The sequence below is a fragment of the Squalius cephalus genome (genome assembly GCF_949319135.1).
Source record: "Squalius cephalus genome assembly, chromosome: 20".
Lineage (NCBI taxonomy): Eukaryota > Metazoa > Chordata > Actinopteri > Cypriniformes > Leuciscidae > Squalius > Squalius cephalus.
Genome location: NC_137141.1, coordinates 30,183,190 through 30,198,344, shown reverse-complemented (window position 1 = coordinate 30,198,344; position 15,155 = coordinate 30,183,190). Strand labels below are relative to the sequence as shown.

Below are 15,155 nucleotides of genomic sequence, written 5' to 3'. Positions count from 1 at the left end.
TCAGACCATTTGACCTTTTTAAGACAAGGCAAGATTAGCTCAGTTTGTAAAATGTCATATGGTCTGACCTCCCAAAAAATGTATAATATTTAATTGTAATAGTTAAAATATTCATGAAAGACATATTAAAACTGCACAGGTTTAAGTAAAACAATTTACAAGTTTTTAAGTGATAGTTTGACCACATGACATTAGTCATTAAATTTTTTTTTTTTTTTTTTAATGTATAAAACATTTTCAAAACCATATGAAGCCAGCAATAATACAAATTACATTTGCAAGAACTTGGCATGTGTTTTAAACTAGATTTCTTTATTGTGTTTTATTTATACACTCTTTTTTTTGTCATTGACCCATGAATGCACTCTTGCACAATGCTTTTTAAAAAGTTGTCCTATAGACAGCCAGATTCACTAATTGGATACAAAAATAAATGTTTTTCTTCTGGGGGGGGGGGGGAAGCAAACGACAAGCTTCTTTACAGCATGTGCACGGGCAGGGTGGCTTTTGGAGGCTTTCGGGGGGGGGGGGGGGCAAGAAGCTGTTTGGGGCTTACGGAGAGAGAAAAAACAGCCAACCCCTTAAGCGTGGCGTTTAGGGACATTGCAGGATGCTAGTGTGATAGCGCCAGCTGAATGCTCGGCAGAAATTCTCCAGGTCTCCGTCTCGCAGTCCTAATCCCTTTAGGTGTGCTGCGCCCCGGAGAGGCTGAGCGGGCGCCCCGCGGGACCGCTGTTGTCTAGGAATGCGAGTGTGGAAATGATGGGGATTATGGGGGGGGAAAGGCTGCTGTGGGTGCCTATCACAGAGACACTTCGCTCCTTCCGCCGCTGTCCTGCGCTCAACTGCATCTGTACCCCCTTTCTCTGTTTAGCCCTCCCTCCATGGGACTGGGCTCTCTTTTGGGGTCTAGACACACAGAACTGCACTGCCATGAATGAAATTGTGATGCATAACATGAGAAATTTTGATTACAGGGAGATCCACATGCTTTGAAATGCGGTAGACCTGGCCTCACCGCGCGTGTATTTATTTCTATTCTAAATGAGACTGTGAAAGCAGAGGAAATTCAGCCGCTGAAGTGTGAGGGGTCTGCACCTACAGATAGAGGACTTCCAACATGACAACGAAAACAGACGACCGCTAGTGATACGTAGGAAGTGCCAGCTAACAATTTCAAAATTTTGTGATGCACTGAACATTTCACATTGCATCAGAGAGCACAGATTATAGGATTTTACAGTGTTTAGACGAGTATTGCGTCAGGCAGCATTGCTTAGATTTATACAACAGGGCAAAAACATTTGGGATTAGTTGGCGAAAGGACTTTTTGCCCTTTTTTTTGGTTTGTAGATTTCTAGATTTTGGTTGTAAAGTCTTGAAATTGCTACCCTTTCCACACCTAAACCTCTCTGTATCGATACTGTAATGAGCAGGGTTTCCACAGCCATGGAAAACCTATAAACATCTAGGCCTATGAATTTTAAAATGTTGATTTCTAGCATGGAAAAGGAATGGAATTGAATGAAATTTGAAGTCATGGATACACAGTACTTACAGAGTCTGTAAGATTTTTTAATATTTTTGAAAGAAGTCGCATATGCTCACCAAGACTGCGTTTATTTCAGGGCTCTTTGATAAATAGAAAGTTCAAAAGAACAGCATTTATTAGAAATAGAAATGTCTTTATTGTCACTTTTGATCAATTTAATGCACCCTCTGTGAATAAAAGGTATTAATTTCTTTAAAAAAATGAATTAATGTCATTGTAAATGTAAATACATTTATTTAAATATAATTAATTAATTAATAATATATTTGAAATATATAATGTAAAATGGTTTTAAATTTGATTCTCAATTGGTGGGTCTTAAACCAAGTTCAATGGCCAGTTAGTCTGTCTGTTAAAGGGGTCATGTCATGGATTTTTTAAAAATCATTTTAATATGTTCCTTGAAGTTCACTATCACTAATAATGTTGATAAAGTTTCTTGCAAAAAAAAAAAAAAAAAAAAAAATATATATGTGTGTAAAAACCATTTTTTCAACCCTTGTTCTGAAACAGGCATGAGCCTCTGTCTGAAATGATCAGTTTTTAAGGGGCGGCTCGTTTAATGCTGGTCAGTAAATGGCCGCTGTTATGATTGGCTAACGTTATCGCATATGAAATCTTATCATCACCCACTCACTATTGCACGTGATTAAGTGTTCTGAAAACATGATATAAAACCGCAATTTACAGACAAAGCATTATGAAATATATGGTTTGCGATGTAGCCGCTGTCAGGTCTAATACAGCTGACTGCTTCATCTGTCAAGAAAAGTTTCTCTGTAAACTTTCTATCACACTGTGCTTCATTTGCAAAACAATCTGCAGTCAAATTCTCAGAGCAAACATCCTTTGACGCAATCCATGATGGCATTGAAAATAAACCATCCACTTGTTCCTAACACTGGGATCCTTAATGGGTTCTTGTGATGGGTCGATCATGAACGATTCATTCATTTTGAAAGAATCTTTTAGCCTGGCAAACCAGACCTACATCAAGATGTTAGGTCTGGCAACTCACCATAGACATGGCTCAATCCGAGGGGCGGGATAAACGGCTGTCTTTCAAATTCCCTCTGCACGCAATAGGACAGCGCTTCAACCAACCAGAGCGTTTTCCCAACAGCGGAGCTAACGTTAGTTGATAGATTCAACTTTTGGCATATCTGGCCGGCAAAACTACAAACACATCTTCCTTTTTTAAGAATGACTTAAGTGCCGTTCTTTGTTCTTTTCTCTTTTCTCAAAGAAAAGCTTAACTCCAAGTCTTCCAGAGTCGCGGCCAAATCCGATTCGAAAGACCGCTGTTCGCCAGCAGCCATTCTTTGTTTTCAAGTAGCAGGGAATTCACACGGAACCGTCACAACTCTGTCGTCATTATGTAAAGCCCGCCCATCGACTCTATACACGATGTGATTGGCCTGACCTGAGTTTGGTTTTTCCAGCTCAAAAAGTCAACGGAGAGTTGCTAGACTACCCTGGAAGCAAAATAAATGTTGCTGCCGCTAGGGTGTGTCTAGATTTCTAGGCTAAGAATCTTTAATATGACTAAGGGATAACGAGTTGTCTCATAGAGTGATTCGTTCATTTTGTGTTGACCGTGCATGCGCAACATCCCATAGATCAGGGGTGCCCAATCCTGCTCCTGCCGATCGACTGTCCTGCACAGTTCATCTCCAACCTTAATCAAACACACCTGTAGCAACCAATTAAGGTCTTCGGGTTCACTTGAAAATTAAAGACAGGTGTGTTTGATTAGGGTTGGAGATGAACTGTGCAGGACAGTCGATCGGCAGGAGCAGGATTGGGCACCCCTGCCATAGGTTCTGTACAGGAAACAGGAATGATTAGTTCACCTCCAAAGTCTTCGAGTCGTTCGTTCTTTTGTCACGTGACTTGACAACCGTATTGGATACTGAAATAATAATTACCAATCTTCCTAACAAACAAACGTGCTGTTGTTTTTTTTTTTTTTTTTTTACTCTTACGATAAAGTGATGCAGTTCTGGCCTCAAATTTCTTACAATTTATTAATTTCCCTAACTTTTCGATTTTCCTTTCCATAATTCATGATGAACGAACAACTCGGGAGGTGAACTAATAATTTCTGCACAGACTACATAGCTTCTACGGTGACCGGGAGGAGACATGTTCGGTTCACTTAGTTTTGTCGTGGCCACAACATAGAAACATAATAATTTATCGTGGGCACGAGATCGTATGTTGAGGGACATCCGTTTCTCGTGGCTACGAGTTTTATAACATGTGGGAAACGAATCTTCACACGCGACACGTGCTCTCCTTTTACCCCGGGCATAATTTACTTTATTATTTGTTAATTTAAGTTTCTCATAATTTGTTTTTGTTTATTGCCTTAAACGGGACTTTATTCGTGACCCGAGTATTACATTCAAGCCAGCAAATTTCCGACGAAAAAGCCCATTCAACTTAAGAATGCGCTTCAGGTGTCTTTCACTTATAACGCACCAATGTCTTAATGCCAGAGAGCGCACTATATCTTTATATGACATTCCTAATTCAATGTAAAATGTTATTTCATCAGTCATCTCCATCTCCAACTGCTGTATATGGTTACAGTATTGACCGGTGTGGTTCCCTCAACATAACCACGAGAACTACATAACTACGTAGCCACAAGAAATATGTCGTTCTCTCAAAATATGAAGTCGTGGCCACGAGAAAAATATATTGTTCCCTCAATATATGATCTCAAGGCCACGACTTTAAATCACGTGGCCATGACATAATGATTTCGTTACCGATACAAAATGATCTTGTGGCCCTGATTTATTATCACCTTCCCACGACTTAATATGAAGTTCCCACGAATTAATATCTCATGGCAACAAAATCTTATCACGTTCCCACGAGTTTATATGTTGTGGCCACGACAAAACTAAGTGGACCGAACATGTCCCATCCCGGTCACCGTAGCTTCAGCCTATGGTGCTGTGACATTTCAATTATTTTCTGTTGAAATTCTGCTGAGATTTGTTCATGGAGCTTGATTAAACAAATGCTTTGTTTATAATGAGGTGGACATTTTAAGCTCTGAAACTTGCAGGATGTTTTAATGGTACAAAGACCTCTTAAATGTCAAAAGATCAAGGCAAATGTGATTTGTATTCTAATAAATATAATCTGTAAAATCTATTAATTCAGGTGAGATACATCCAAAAATACACTGAACAATCTGTCTGGTAATCATGAACGCCTGGAAAGGTCCTGGAAACTGATTGGTCAGAAAGTGTGGGAACCCCGAATGAGAAATAGGTTTATGATATGTTGATGGTTTACAGGACTAGATATGTGTGAATAATGGTTGTGAGTGGAAACACAGAAGTTCTTAAAAGGACCACAGTCACTCATAGAGTTTTAAAGGGAGCTTTTTGTATGCGTGTGGCTCTGCACAGAGGGACTCACAGGCGTTTACGTCCGACGGATGGGGCTCTGCACATGCATCTCGAGTCACAGAATATGTGAAGAGTGAATAGATTTGCCTGTGTATGTGTGCGTCTGTCTGCTCGGGGATCAGGGGAGCCGTGTGCGATGGAAGAGAATGAGCGTGTCGCTTAGGAAATGTCACACTGGGAAGATTTTGCAGGTTTTGATCCGGGCAAATTAATGCAAAACCCAGTGCAAGTATTTGATTTGGGAAAACTTTCAGGAGCGGACTTGTCTCTTAATAATAATTATTGGGTTTACATTAATTTCCCTCTCTGTTTTTCTACCACAGGAGAGCTGATCACTGCTGCTTGTGAACTGGGGGTAAGCATTAGCTGCATTGTTTAATCAATCCACTCATTAACTCTTATAAGCATTAAGGAAGTTTAATTAAGTATGGGGGGAGAAGAAAGATGATTAATTTACTTTTCAGGCCACAGGTTTTTTATCCTCTCTTCTTTTCTATGCACTTCTTTTTTTGACTAAGTTAGGACTAGAGAATGCTATAATTTGCAACCCTGTTCTTCAAATCCAATTAGACTGAATGGTTAGGCGATGGCTTTTGTAAGCTTCGCCTTATGTACGGTATAAGGCTTATTATACTCAACCCCTCTCCTTTTTGTGCATGCGTGTGTGCGCGTGTGTAAGCCGCAAAGAATGAACTAAATCGGGTTAACAGTTATAATAAGTTTTATTATTTAATAAAGTTTATTACGCCGTCGCGATCCTTTTAGGGAGTCAGTGGCGGTGTCACTATGCCAGTAATCCCTCCCTCTGTCCGTGTGGCCTGCCTGTCTGCGGCTCTCCCCAGGGTCGGAGGGCTCTCTCCGGGCCACAGGCCGCCGGCCCTCCCTTCCTGCTCCCTGGAGCCGTGGATCTTTTCTCCTTTACACTCCTCGTAGCAGGACTGCCCCCTACCGTGCATTTCGCCTTTTTCCACCATGCCACCCGCGCTTCCAGACCCGACGTTTCTTTCCACGCCGTCGGCCTCGCGTGGCACCAGTGCAGGCATTTCTGCCACACACCTCACACGTCACTTGCGCAGTCACGCACACCTTGCTGGCACTTCCAAGCGTGCCCTTCGCGCCCCTGCCATCTGTTTGCCATACTGTCTCTCTCTTTCTTTTGTCCTGTCTTTGTGCCCCCTTCCAAGCCTCTCTGTTCTTCTCTGCCTTGACCTCTCTTTCTTGTCTTCAAGCTGTCCGATCTTTCCTCATATTGAATTAGCCTCTTTACTTTATATTCAGACATTTGGCAGTGTTGGGGAAGCTACTTTACAATCGATTCTACTCATAATTTAAAGTCGCCCAACTAAAGTCAGTTGACAAGCTAAGTAGACAACAATATCATATTATATGCAAGGATTTTCAGTTCAATTAATTCGAATCAATTAACAAACGAATCAATTCACAAAAATTAATTTGATTACCCCATGCTTAATACGAGAGAGTAGGGTCTGCACGACTACCCATTTTTAGTAGTGGACCAATAGTTGATGTCATCTAGGGGTTTCATCTGTAACTTTACGGACCCCCAGATATAACAATCCCCTTGTAAGTGACCCAGTTCCTTAAAATTATGAGACATAAATATGGAATTGTAAGAAATAAAGTATATTTGAGTTAAGAACTCGTAATTCTCAACTTTTTTTTTATTGTGTTTATAAAACAACAATTTATTTATTGCAATTTTAAATTTGTCTTGCATTGAACATCTCACAAATCTGACTGAGATTTTTTTATCTTACAGTTTTGACTCTTTTCCTCACAATTCTGAGTTTACATCTTACACTTCTGACTTTTTTCTCTTTTTATATCTGCCTGTTTTATGGACGAGTGTCTTTTTGGATCACAAAATGTTTTTGCACATTCCATTTCGTATTCATATTAAGTTCAGTGAATATTGAATATAATTCATATTTCGTTCGGGAAATGTGTTTTGTGCTCCAGACAGACCCTTTCACTCTCAAATTAAGCAGGTCACAAGTCCCAGATTGGACATCGGAAGAACCCTGGAGTTTTTTTATGTTACAATTAAACAGTTTCCTAAAATGCTTTATTCTATATCTTTAAGTTTTGTAGACCCCCTAGAACCCTCCTGCAGTCCCCTAGGGGTCCACCACCCCTGGACTAGTCAATAAATCCATGTTGGTGAACAAAAAGTACACTGGTTTGAATTTTTATTTATTTGTCAATAATATATAGTTGAGTTACTTTTAAGTTTAAGTTACTTTTAGTTAGTTACTCCCCAACACTGACTTATCACAGTTCCACAAATCTGACTGACAACTACTTCAGCCTTATGAAATTGTTTAGAGGGATCAGTTGAACGGGGCCCTCTTCCCTGCTTTGATCTTGAACTCACACTAGCTTTTAGACACCCACTTGTCCACCGAATTTTCAATCCATCCCTCAAACAACCTCTTCTCAGAGACGTTTCCTTGCTTTTCGCTCTAGTGTGCAGTGTTTCTCAGCCTGCTGTGCCTGTGTGTGTTATCAGGCCAGTAGGAGTGAGACAGCCTTTAATAGCTCTAGTCCTTATCGCTCCTTAGGGGACTTAGTGCCTAATTGCTGGGAAGGCAAGGAGACAGGAGATCAGGCTTTAAGGGAGGGGGAGGACAGTGTGACGCTGTAACCCGCAAAAGTAAGGTCTGCCTTTGAAAGCTGAACTGTATGGTGGTGGTGATGTGTGTGTGTGTGTGTGTGGGGGGGGGGGGATTCTTTAAATTCTTTTGCTGTTATCAGAATGTTCTGTGAGTGAGTTGTGTTACAGTTGTGTTTTCCCCCACAGGTGGCCCATCCTCCAGGATACCCTCTCTTCACCATGTTGTCTTCTCTGCTGCTCTCACTGCTGCCTCTCAGTTCTCCGGCTCACAGTGTCAATGTCCTGTGTGCTGTGTTTGGGGCCGGGGCTAGTGGAGCCCTCTGCTTCACTGTCTGCAGGTAGGCCACTCTCATGGCCCTGTTTACACCTGGTATTAAGATGAGTTTTGGTCGATTGGATCACAAGTAGACAAGGGAGATATTTCCGTTTACAACTGGTGTTTTAATCCGTTTCTTTTGTTCACTTTCAACCACTTCTGTCCTGATTTCTTCGAGGAGAGGGTGTATGGGTGGGTAAATGTATGTGTTTTTTTCAGATCTTTAAATCTAATGGACAAAATAAGCTGGAACAATTTACATATGGAGATGACGGAAAAACATACAGAGAACAGCAGCTTTCGTTTCTGCTCTGGCAGCCGCTAGATCACACCGAACGCTATGAGTGTGTGTTAGAAATCAGGAATGGTGTGAGAACATTGTGCTTTGTCCGTTTTTCGTCATCAAACCAAACTTGGGTCTTCAGCCGACAAAGTTTAAATCCCGTCTCACTAGTGAGTTCCCATAATGTTTACGCATTAGGTCAGTAGGCGGAGAGTAGACGGCCTTTTGTGGCTGTTCGAACACATTCGACCACATGAGCATTAACACTATGAAAGCACTATGAAATCCAGTTGAATGCCTTTTCAACTACGTCTGGAAGTGGCCGAAAGTGGACAAACTCAAAACATTTTACACCCCGTTTACACCTGTATTTAGCGTCGTCCACTTGTGATCCGATCGACCAAAACGCATACCAGGTGTAAACAGGGCCTCAGACCATTAGACCAAAGAAATACATCAATAGCTACCATGAATGAGGAGCGGGACTCTCTTCTGTTAATATTCTACTACACATACTCAAAGAACATGTGATGCACGGGTTTTTTAGCAGTTTCAGAGGGAATGCATTTCGCCTATAATATGCATTGTTAATTGTAAAGCATTCCAGGTTTACTTTATTTTGCATATTCATATATTATACGTAGATTGAATATTATATTGCAAGGCTTCAGACTGCGCCTAAAACGGTCGCACTTGTGACCAAAAATATTAATATGCGAGTGATATTTTTACTGAGATTGCCACTAGCGACAATATAAATGTACATTTATTTTCTATATAAAAATTTGCATGCAATGCCTTTTTACCATTATTTTGTGATCAAGTTAAAATGCCCTGACATTAACTGCCATCCCAGATTTGGAGTTCAGTCAGCAGAAAAATGGGTCTAAACAGGCAGTAGCTGCTGCATGTATTTTAATATCTACACTTGACTTTTGCAAACGCATGCCCTCACTCAGCTGGGTTTGCGAGCCAAGCTGCCCAGAGATTTGGCTGCGGTTACATGTCCAATGCAACCTCTGCTTTTAAGCCTCAAAGGATTTAGATCCAATTTTGGATTACAACAACCAAAAAAGTCATTTCCTTTGGCCCCCACAACCCCGCAACCCATCTTCCTCCTGTGGCTGATGGCAGTGGGGATTTGGTTGCATATGCACACACAAACACTCTTAGCTCTTAAGTTTCAGTATATAATCTATGTTTTCAATTGAAAACATAAGCGTAATAGGTTTTGATGGTTATCTGTCCGGGCTTAGGCTGAGGTTTGGACTCATGCTTGTCTGTTGGGCTCAGAGCAATAGCTGGCAGGCTTGAGATGCCAGGACTAGGAGGAGGGAGTGTTTTAGGGGTTTCAGAGCTTCCGGCACAGTCTGGGACTCCCTTCTGGGTTGGCATTGGGGTCCTTAGGTGCTTCGCCCGTGCCCAGTGGTAATGCTGAGGTGGCGTGCCACTCCCAGTAGGAACACTACCGGACAGGCCTGTCCCCAGGCTGCTACCCTGGCACCCAACACCACTCTGAGACTCACCATTCTGTGCCCTATACTTTATTTGACATATTTAGATTTGAGGAATTTCAGAGCATAAAGGCCTGAATGCCTGTTTTGTTGTTGCTTGTTACATTCTTGCATAATATTCTTTCCTGACTTTATTGTGCAGTGTGTGGGTCAATGACATTATTAATTTTTTTGTCTGGATTTGTTCATTTATGAAAAAAAACAACTTAAATTCATATGTACAATGACAGGAATGCATACATTTCTTCTATGAAAAACTTTTTTTTTGGGGGGGGGGGGGGGGGGGCTTGGCTTGGCTTGGCTATAAAAGTAAAATATGTCGGTGATAAATTGAAGAAAAATGTTTTTAAGAAAACTAAGTAGTTGACAATCTTTTAACTATTTTATTTTATTTTGTTTATTTTATTTTCATTTTATTTTATTGATTTGTAGTGCACCCACATGATAGATTTTGGTGGTGGATAAACATCCACCTAGCAACCATCCAGAATACCCATGCAACCACATAACAGCACTCTAAAAGCCATTAAGAACATCTTAGAAACTGCAAAGTGATGTGATATTGTGCTTAAAAATTCCCACCATTTCATTCATTCAGTATGTCTAAAATACTACCTACTAAGTGGTCGACTAATTGATCGCGAATGCCGATATATCGGTCGATATTTTTATTTTATTTAGTTATCGGCATTAGCCGATAAGTTTCTCTGTTGGCCAATGTGTTGGGAGCAGTTCTTTCATTTTGATTATATTTAGTCTTTATATTGGCCACCCTGCTCTCTAAGATATTGGTATCGTCATCAGCCATCAAAAAATCAATATCAATCTACCACTAATAGAGCTGCGCGATTAATCGTTAAAAGATTGCGATCTTGATTCGAACATCTACGCAATCTCATCCCTAAATGACGACGATTTCCCTGTGCCTATGAAACCTTTGACAAGGAAAGCAGTAGTCATGTATAAGTATGAAACAGCTTTACAAACAGTCTTTTCAACCACACAGTATTGTTATTTCTGTGTTACAAATATTCATATTATCACAGAAGTACCAGGATATAAACATTGATGTCTGCGGTAGCGATCAAAATAGAGCAAATCCACTTTTGAAAGTAAAATGGCGCTTGATTGTTCCGATTACCAGGTGGCAACAAGACTTTTAAACAAATGTATTTGTCATTGAATCATTCATTCAAGAGATTCGTTCAAAAACGCTGATTCATCTAGTGATGAAACAAGTAAAGTATGAGTGAGTCATTGAATCATTCATTCAACCCGATTTAAAAAAAAAAGTATTAATTCAGATTAATTAAACATTTGAAATAGACTGCAGCAATTAACATTTTGTCAGAACCTCTAGTAAATTACGTTATTTTTTTTTAGTTTTCTGTTCAGAATCATAGGAGAATCATGATCTCAGTTTGAAACAAAAAAATCCTGATTCTCAATTTATCCAGAATCGTGCAGCTCTACTACTAGGGAAAACATTTTGATTGCTTAGCCTTTTACTGTACGTTCATGATGTTGATTACGTAATAGAAGAGGCCGTGTGGCCGCAGAAGGTGACTTCACCCATCCTCCTCAGTCCCGGGTCCACCACACCTGTGAGGGTACACACCAGCCAAGAGCAGACGGCTCCAGCTCAGCTGACTGGGCTCCAGTGCCCACCTGTCCTGGTGCTTTTGTGTCCATATAAGGCACTTTACCATATGGTCATGACAGTGCTTTCCTCACTGGACCCTCGACTCGCTCGTAGTCACCCCATGGCTCTCTATGGTGAGCTGTGTTTATTAGCAAGATGGTGGCTTTGTGAGAGCAGTACCTGTGTTAGAATGTGACAGCATATGCAAATATGAGCATTTAAAGGGTTAGTAACCAAAATTAAAATTCGGTTATTATTTACTCAACCTCATGTTGTTCCAAACCTGTTTGACTTTCTTTTTTTGTGGAACATACAAAACGATATTTTGAAGAATGTTGCTAACCAAGGTTTAGTCTGTTCCAGTTTTTTTCGTTTTTTTATGTTCCACTGAAGAAAAAAAGTCATAGATGATCAGAACGACATGAAAGGTGAGTAAATGATGACAGAATTTTCATGTTCTGATGTTCAATATTTTGTTCTCTGCCATATTGATACTTATACAATGTGGATTTCATAACTTAAGCTCAATATGTTTGTCTGTGTATTTGTTTCTCTCTAAGACTAAGAAAAAAACGCTGTCATTTCCCACGTCCCTTGGCTGCCCCCTCCAGCATACCTCTGTTGTCAGGTAAATCACCGACCCAGAAACAAGAGCTCCTGGCAGCTTAAGCATATGCTTTATTAGCCAGTCTAATCTCTAAAACGCTCTGGTTTGCAGCCATTCGTTTTTGGTAAATATATTTCCTCTTTAGCTGTGACACCCACCTTTTGTTTTTCTTGCCAAGAACCTTGATATCTTTAAATATGAAGGAAAACCCTTACAACTTAAACCCTATTGACAGCTGCTGTCGAGTACCACAGACAATAATATGAACTTGTCAGTTAGTTTGAAATAACAAACAAGCATTCAGTAATGCGCTTATAGTAGAAGTCTATAGCCCTGTTTACACCTGATATTAAGATGCGATCTGGCCGATCGGATCACAAGTAAACAAAGGAGACACATTCCTGTTTACACCTGGTGTTTTAATTCGTCTCTTTTGTCCACTTTCAGCCACTTCTGTCCTGATTTCGTATTACAATGCAAAAACATACAGAGAGCAACAGCTTTAGTTTCTGCTCTGATAGCCGCAAGACCACACCAAACGCTGTGAGTGTGTGTTAGAAATCAGGAATGGAGAGAGAACATTGATGCGTTTTCGACTACGTCTGGAAATCGTCGAAAGTGGACAAGCTCAAAACGTTTTAGACCCCGTTTACACCTGTATTTAACGTCGTCCACTTGTGATCCGATTGACCAAAACGCATCTTACTACCTGGTGTAAACAGGGCAGCAGTGGCAGTTGTACAACGGCAGAATAAGCATTAAAAATAACAAAATGTTTTTTTTTTTTTATTATTTGCCACAACTTTATAGGTCAATTATTTTTTTTAATTAAAGAAAAAATGACTGAATAATTCACAAATGTATTATCAAATTCAATGTTCATATTTCGGCTTTTAAACTGTTATGATCACCCCAAAGACCCATTAAAACTGCATTGCCATAAACTTGTTTTTATATAAACTCAGATGCTTTTGATTGAGCTTAAGCTGTATTTAACCTGGAATGCTTCTTTAAACATCTCCATGCACTACAGGCCTCATATTTTACAACTCAGCATGACCAATGGCACTATTTAAAGACGTGCAGTAATATTTCCTTAACAGATGTTTAATGAAGACGCCTAAACCCTCATTACCCCATTCAGAATGGGGGAAATAGGGCCATTTCACTGTGCTATGCCATCACTTTAATTTCCCCTTGCCTGGAGGCCTAAGATTGTGTCTGTTGCATCGGAAGTCAATATTGCTGTAATATTACATTTCCTAAACTGTCTCCACAGGCGGTTTTTAATGGGAGTCATGCAAGGAGAGGATCAGCCTTTCCCGAAATGCAAGTGTTCCATAGGGCCACATAATACTACAGTTGATTAATGAATTGATTAAAATAATAATACAGTAATAGTACAACAATGCACATTTGCTGAATGATATACACAATTTATTTTTGGCTATTATGTCCACATAAAATGCAGTGGGGGATTAAGATGGAATTGGGTGGAATTGTTGAGCCATTGGCTGTATTTTTGGAGGTGGATTGGAGTTATTAGTTTTTAACATGCACTGTCCTGTGGAGAGGGCCGCCTGAGCCCAGCAGAACACAGTCTATACGTAAAATACATGCACACAGTAATTCTATTGGAGATTGTATGGCAGTCATATTTTGCACAGCTTCCATCTAGGATTCAATTCATGGTCACTCCATAATTGCACCATCAAGAACTGCTAATAAATATTACACCTTATGCTCAAAACACGTCTAGAAAGAATCACACACAGTATCCTCACCGCATTTCTCAATAATAATAAGACCTCGCATTATCATAAACATAAGGCTGTCTAGATAAGCATAGCTCAGCTGGGACATACTTTTGTCACATAAGATAACTGACGTAAGATACAAACTAAAAGATCAGAAATTTTACCCAAAAGTGTAATCACTCTGGCACTATCAAAACGTTTGAGCAAAGTTGTCTCAACCAATGGCATGAGTTTGGGGCAGGACTATATAAGCTATATATATATATATAGCTGAACATACTGTATGTACAATGTATAATATACAATTTGAATTGGACTGAAATGATCAGCCCTGAAATGATCTGATTCTATTGATGTCCAGATTCACACTGACACTGATGATTGATAAAAGTATGATTGATCAAATTGGCCAGTACTAATAGGGTGCAACAATGCCTGCCTACTTTTTCAGCGAAAGTATTTTTCCCATTCATTTTTCCCATAGGGATTTTAAAAAGTCTCAGTTAAGGTATAAGCCATGAACCAAACCAAACAGCTGCAAGGTGAATCACAACATTACAAACTTTGATTTGAAGCCAAAAAATTTAATTGAAAATCAGACAAAAAGACAACAGTACAAGACTGTGTACTTAACGGCTTTAACGAGAGAAAGGTCTACAATCCCAATCCCCAAAAATGATGGAGAAATATAAAACTACATGTATCCGTCATTCACAGTGCTTAATGGGAGTGGGCTTGCACTGAAGAGTTCTTTTGGTGCGTTTCTATGATTAATGGAGATTTCTCTTCAAAATCATAGATAATGTATTTTTTCCACCAGAATACCCGCTGTTAAACAAAACCTTTTAAAAAAACAAGCTGAAATAATGCAGGCTAGTGGCTTCAACAATAGCAAATACTACAATTAACAACCTCGTAGCTCACAGTGGGTCTATGTGTACAAGTTTATAAATTAACTTTCAAAATCAATTCCCCTTTGGAGAAAGCGAATGGAATTTTTACTTCTGGAACCAGACTGTTGCACTCTATAGTCACAAATGCACTATTCATTCCTAATAATTCGAGGGGTGTGTTCACACTTGGCATGATTGGTTCGATTAAAACTAACTGGTGCGATTGCTCTGTCAGTGTGGTTCATTTGAATAAGTGTGAACGCTGCCATCCGAACCCTGGTGCACCAAACAAGCGGACAAGACCGCTGAAAAGATGGGTCTTGGTCCGCTTCCAAGCGAACTCTGGTGCGATTTGACTGAAATATGAACTCAACACGGACCAAAGTCATCTAAACTAACCAAAACACCCTAAAAAGGACAGAATGCTGAAGTTTACTTGTTTTTTTCTCGTCATTAGAGCTACGTTCCCCATTACAGTTTGGGACAGGCATCAGAAACGCTGTCTCCTTGCAGCAAAATAACCAA

The 15,155-nt window shown here is 40.0% G+C and overlaps 1 protein-coding gene across 1 annotated transcript in view; it reads left to right on the top strand.

The window, feature by feature from the left end:
- Positions 1-15,155, top strand: part of tmem260 (transmembrane protein 260) — a 40,006-nt gene that overhangs the window by 2,299 nt on the left and 22,552 nt on the right. The window contains exons 2-3 of the mRNA XM_079853766.1: positions 5,307-5,338; positions 7,805-7,956. Of these exons, the coding sequence (XP_079709892.1) occupies positions 5,307-5,338; positions 7,805-7,956 (184 nt within the window). The remainder of the gene's footprint in view (positions 1-5,306; positions 5,339-7,804; positions 7,957-15,155) is intronic.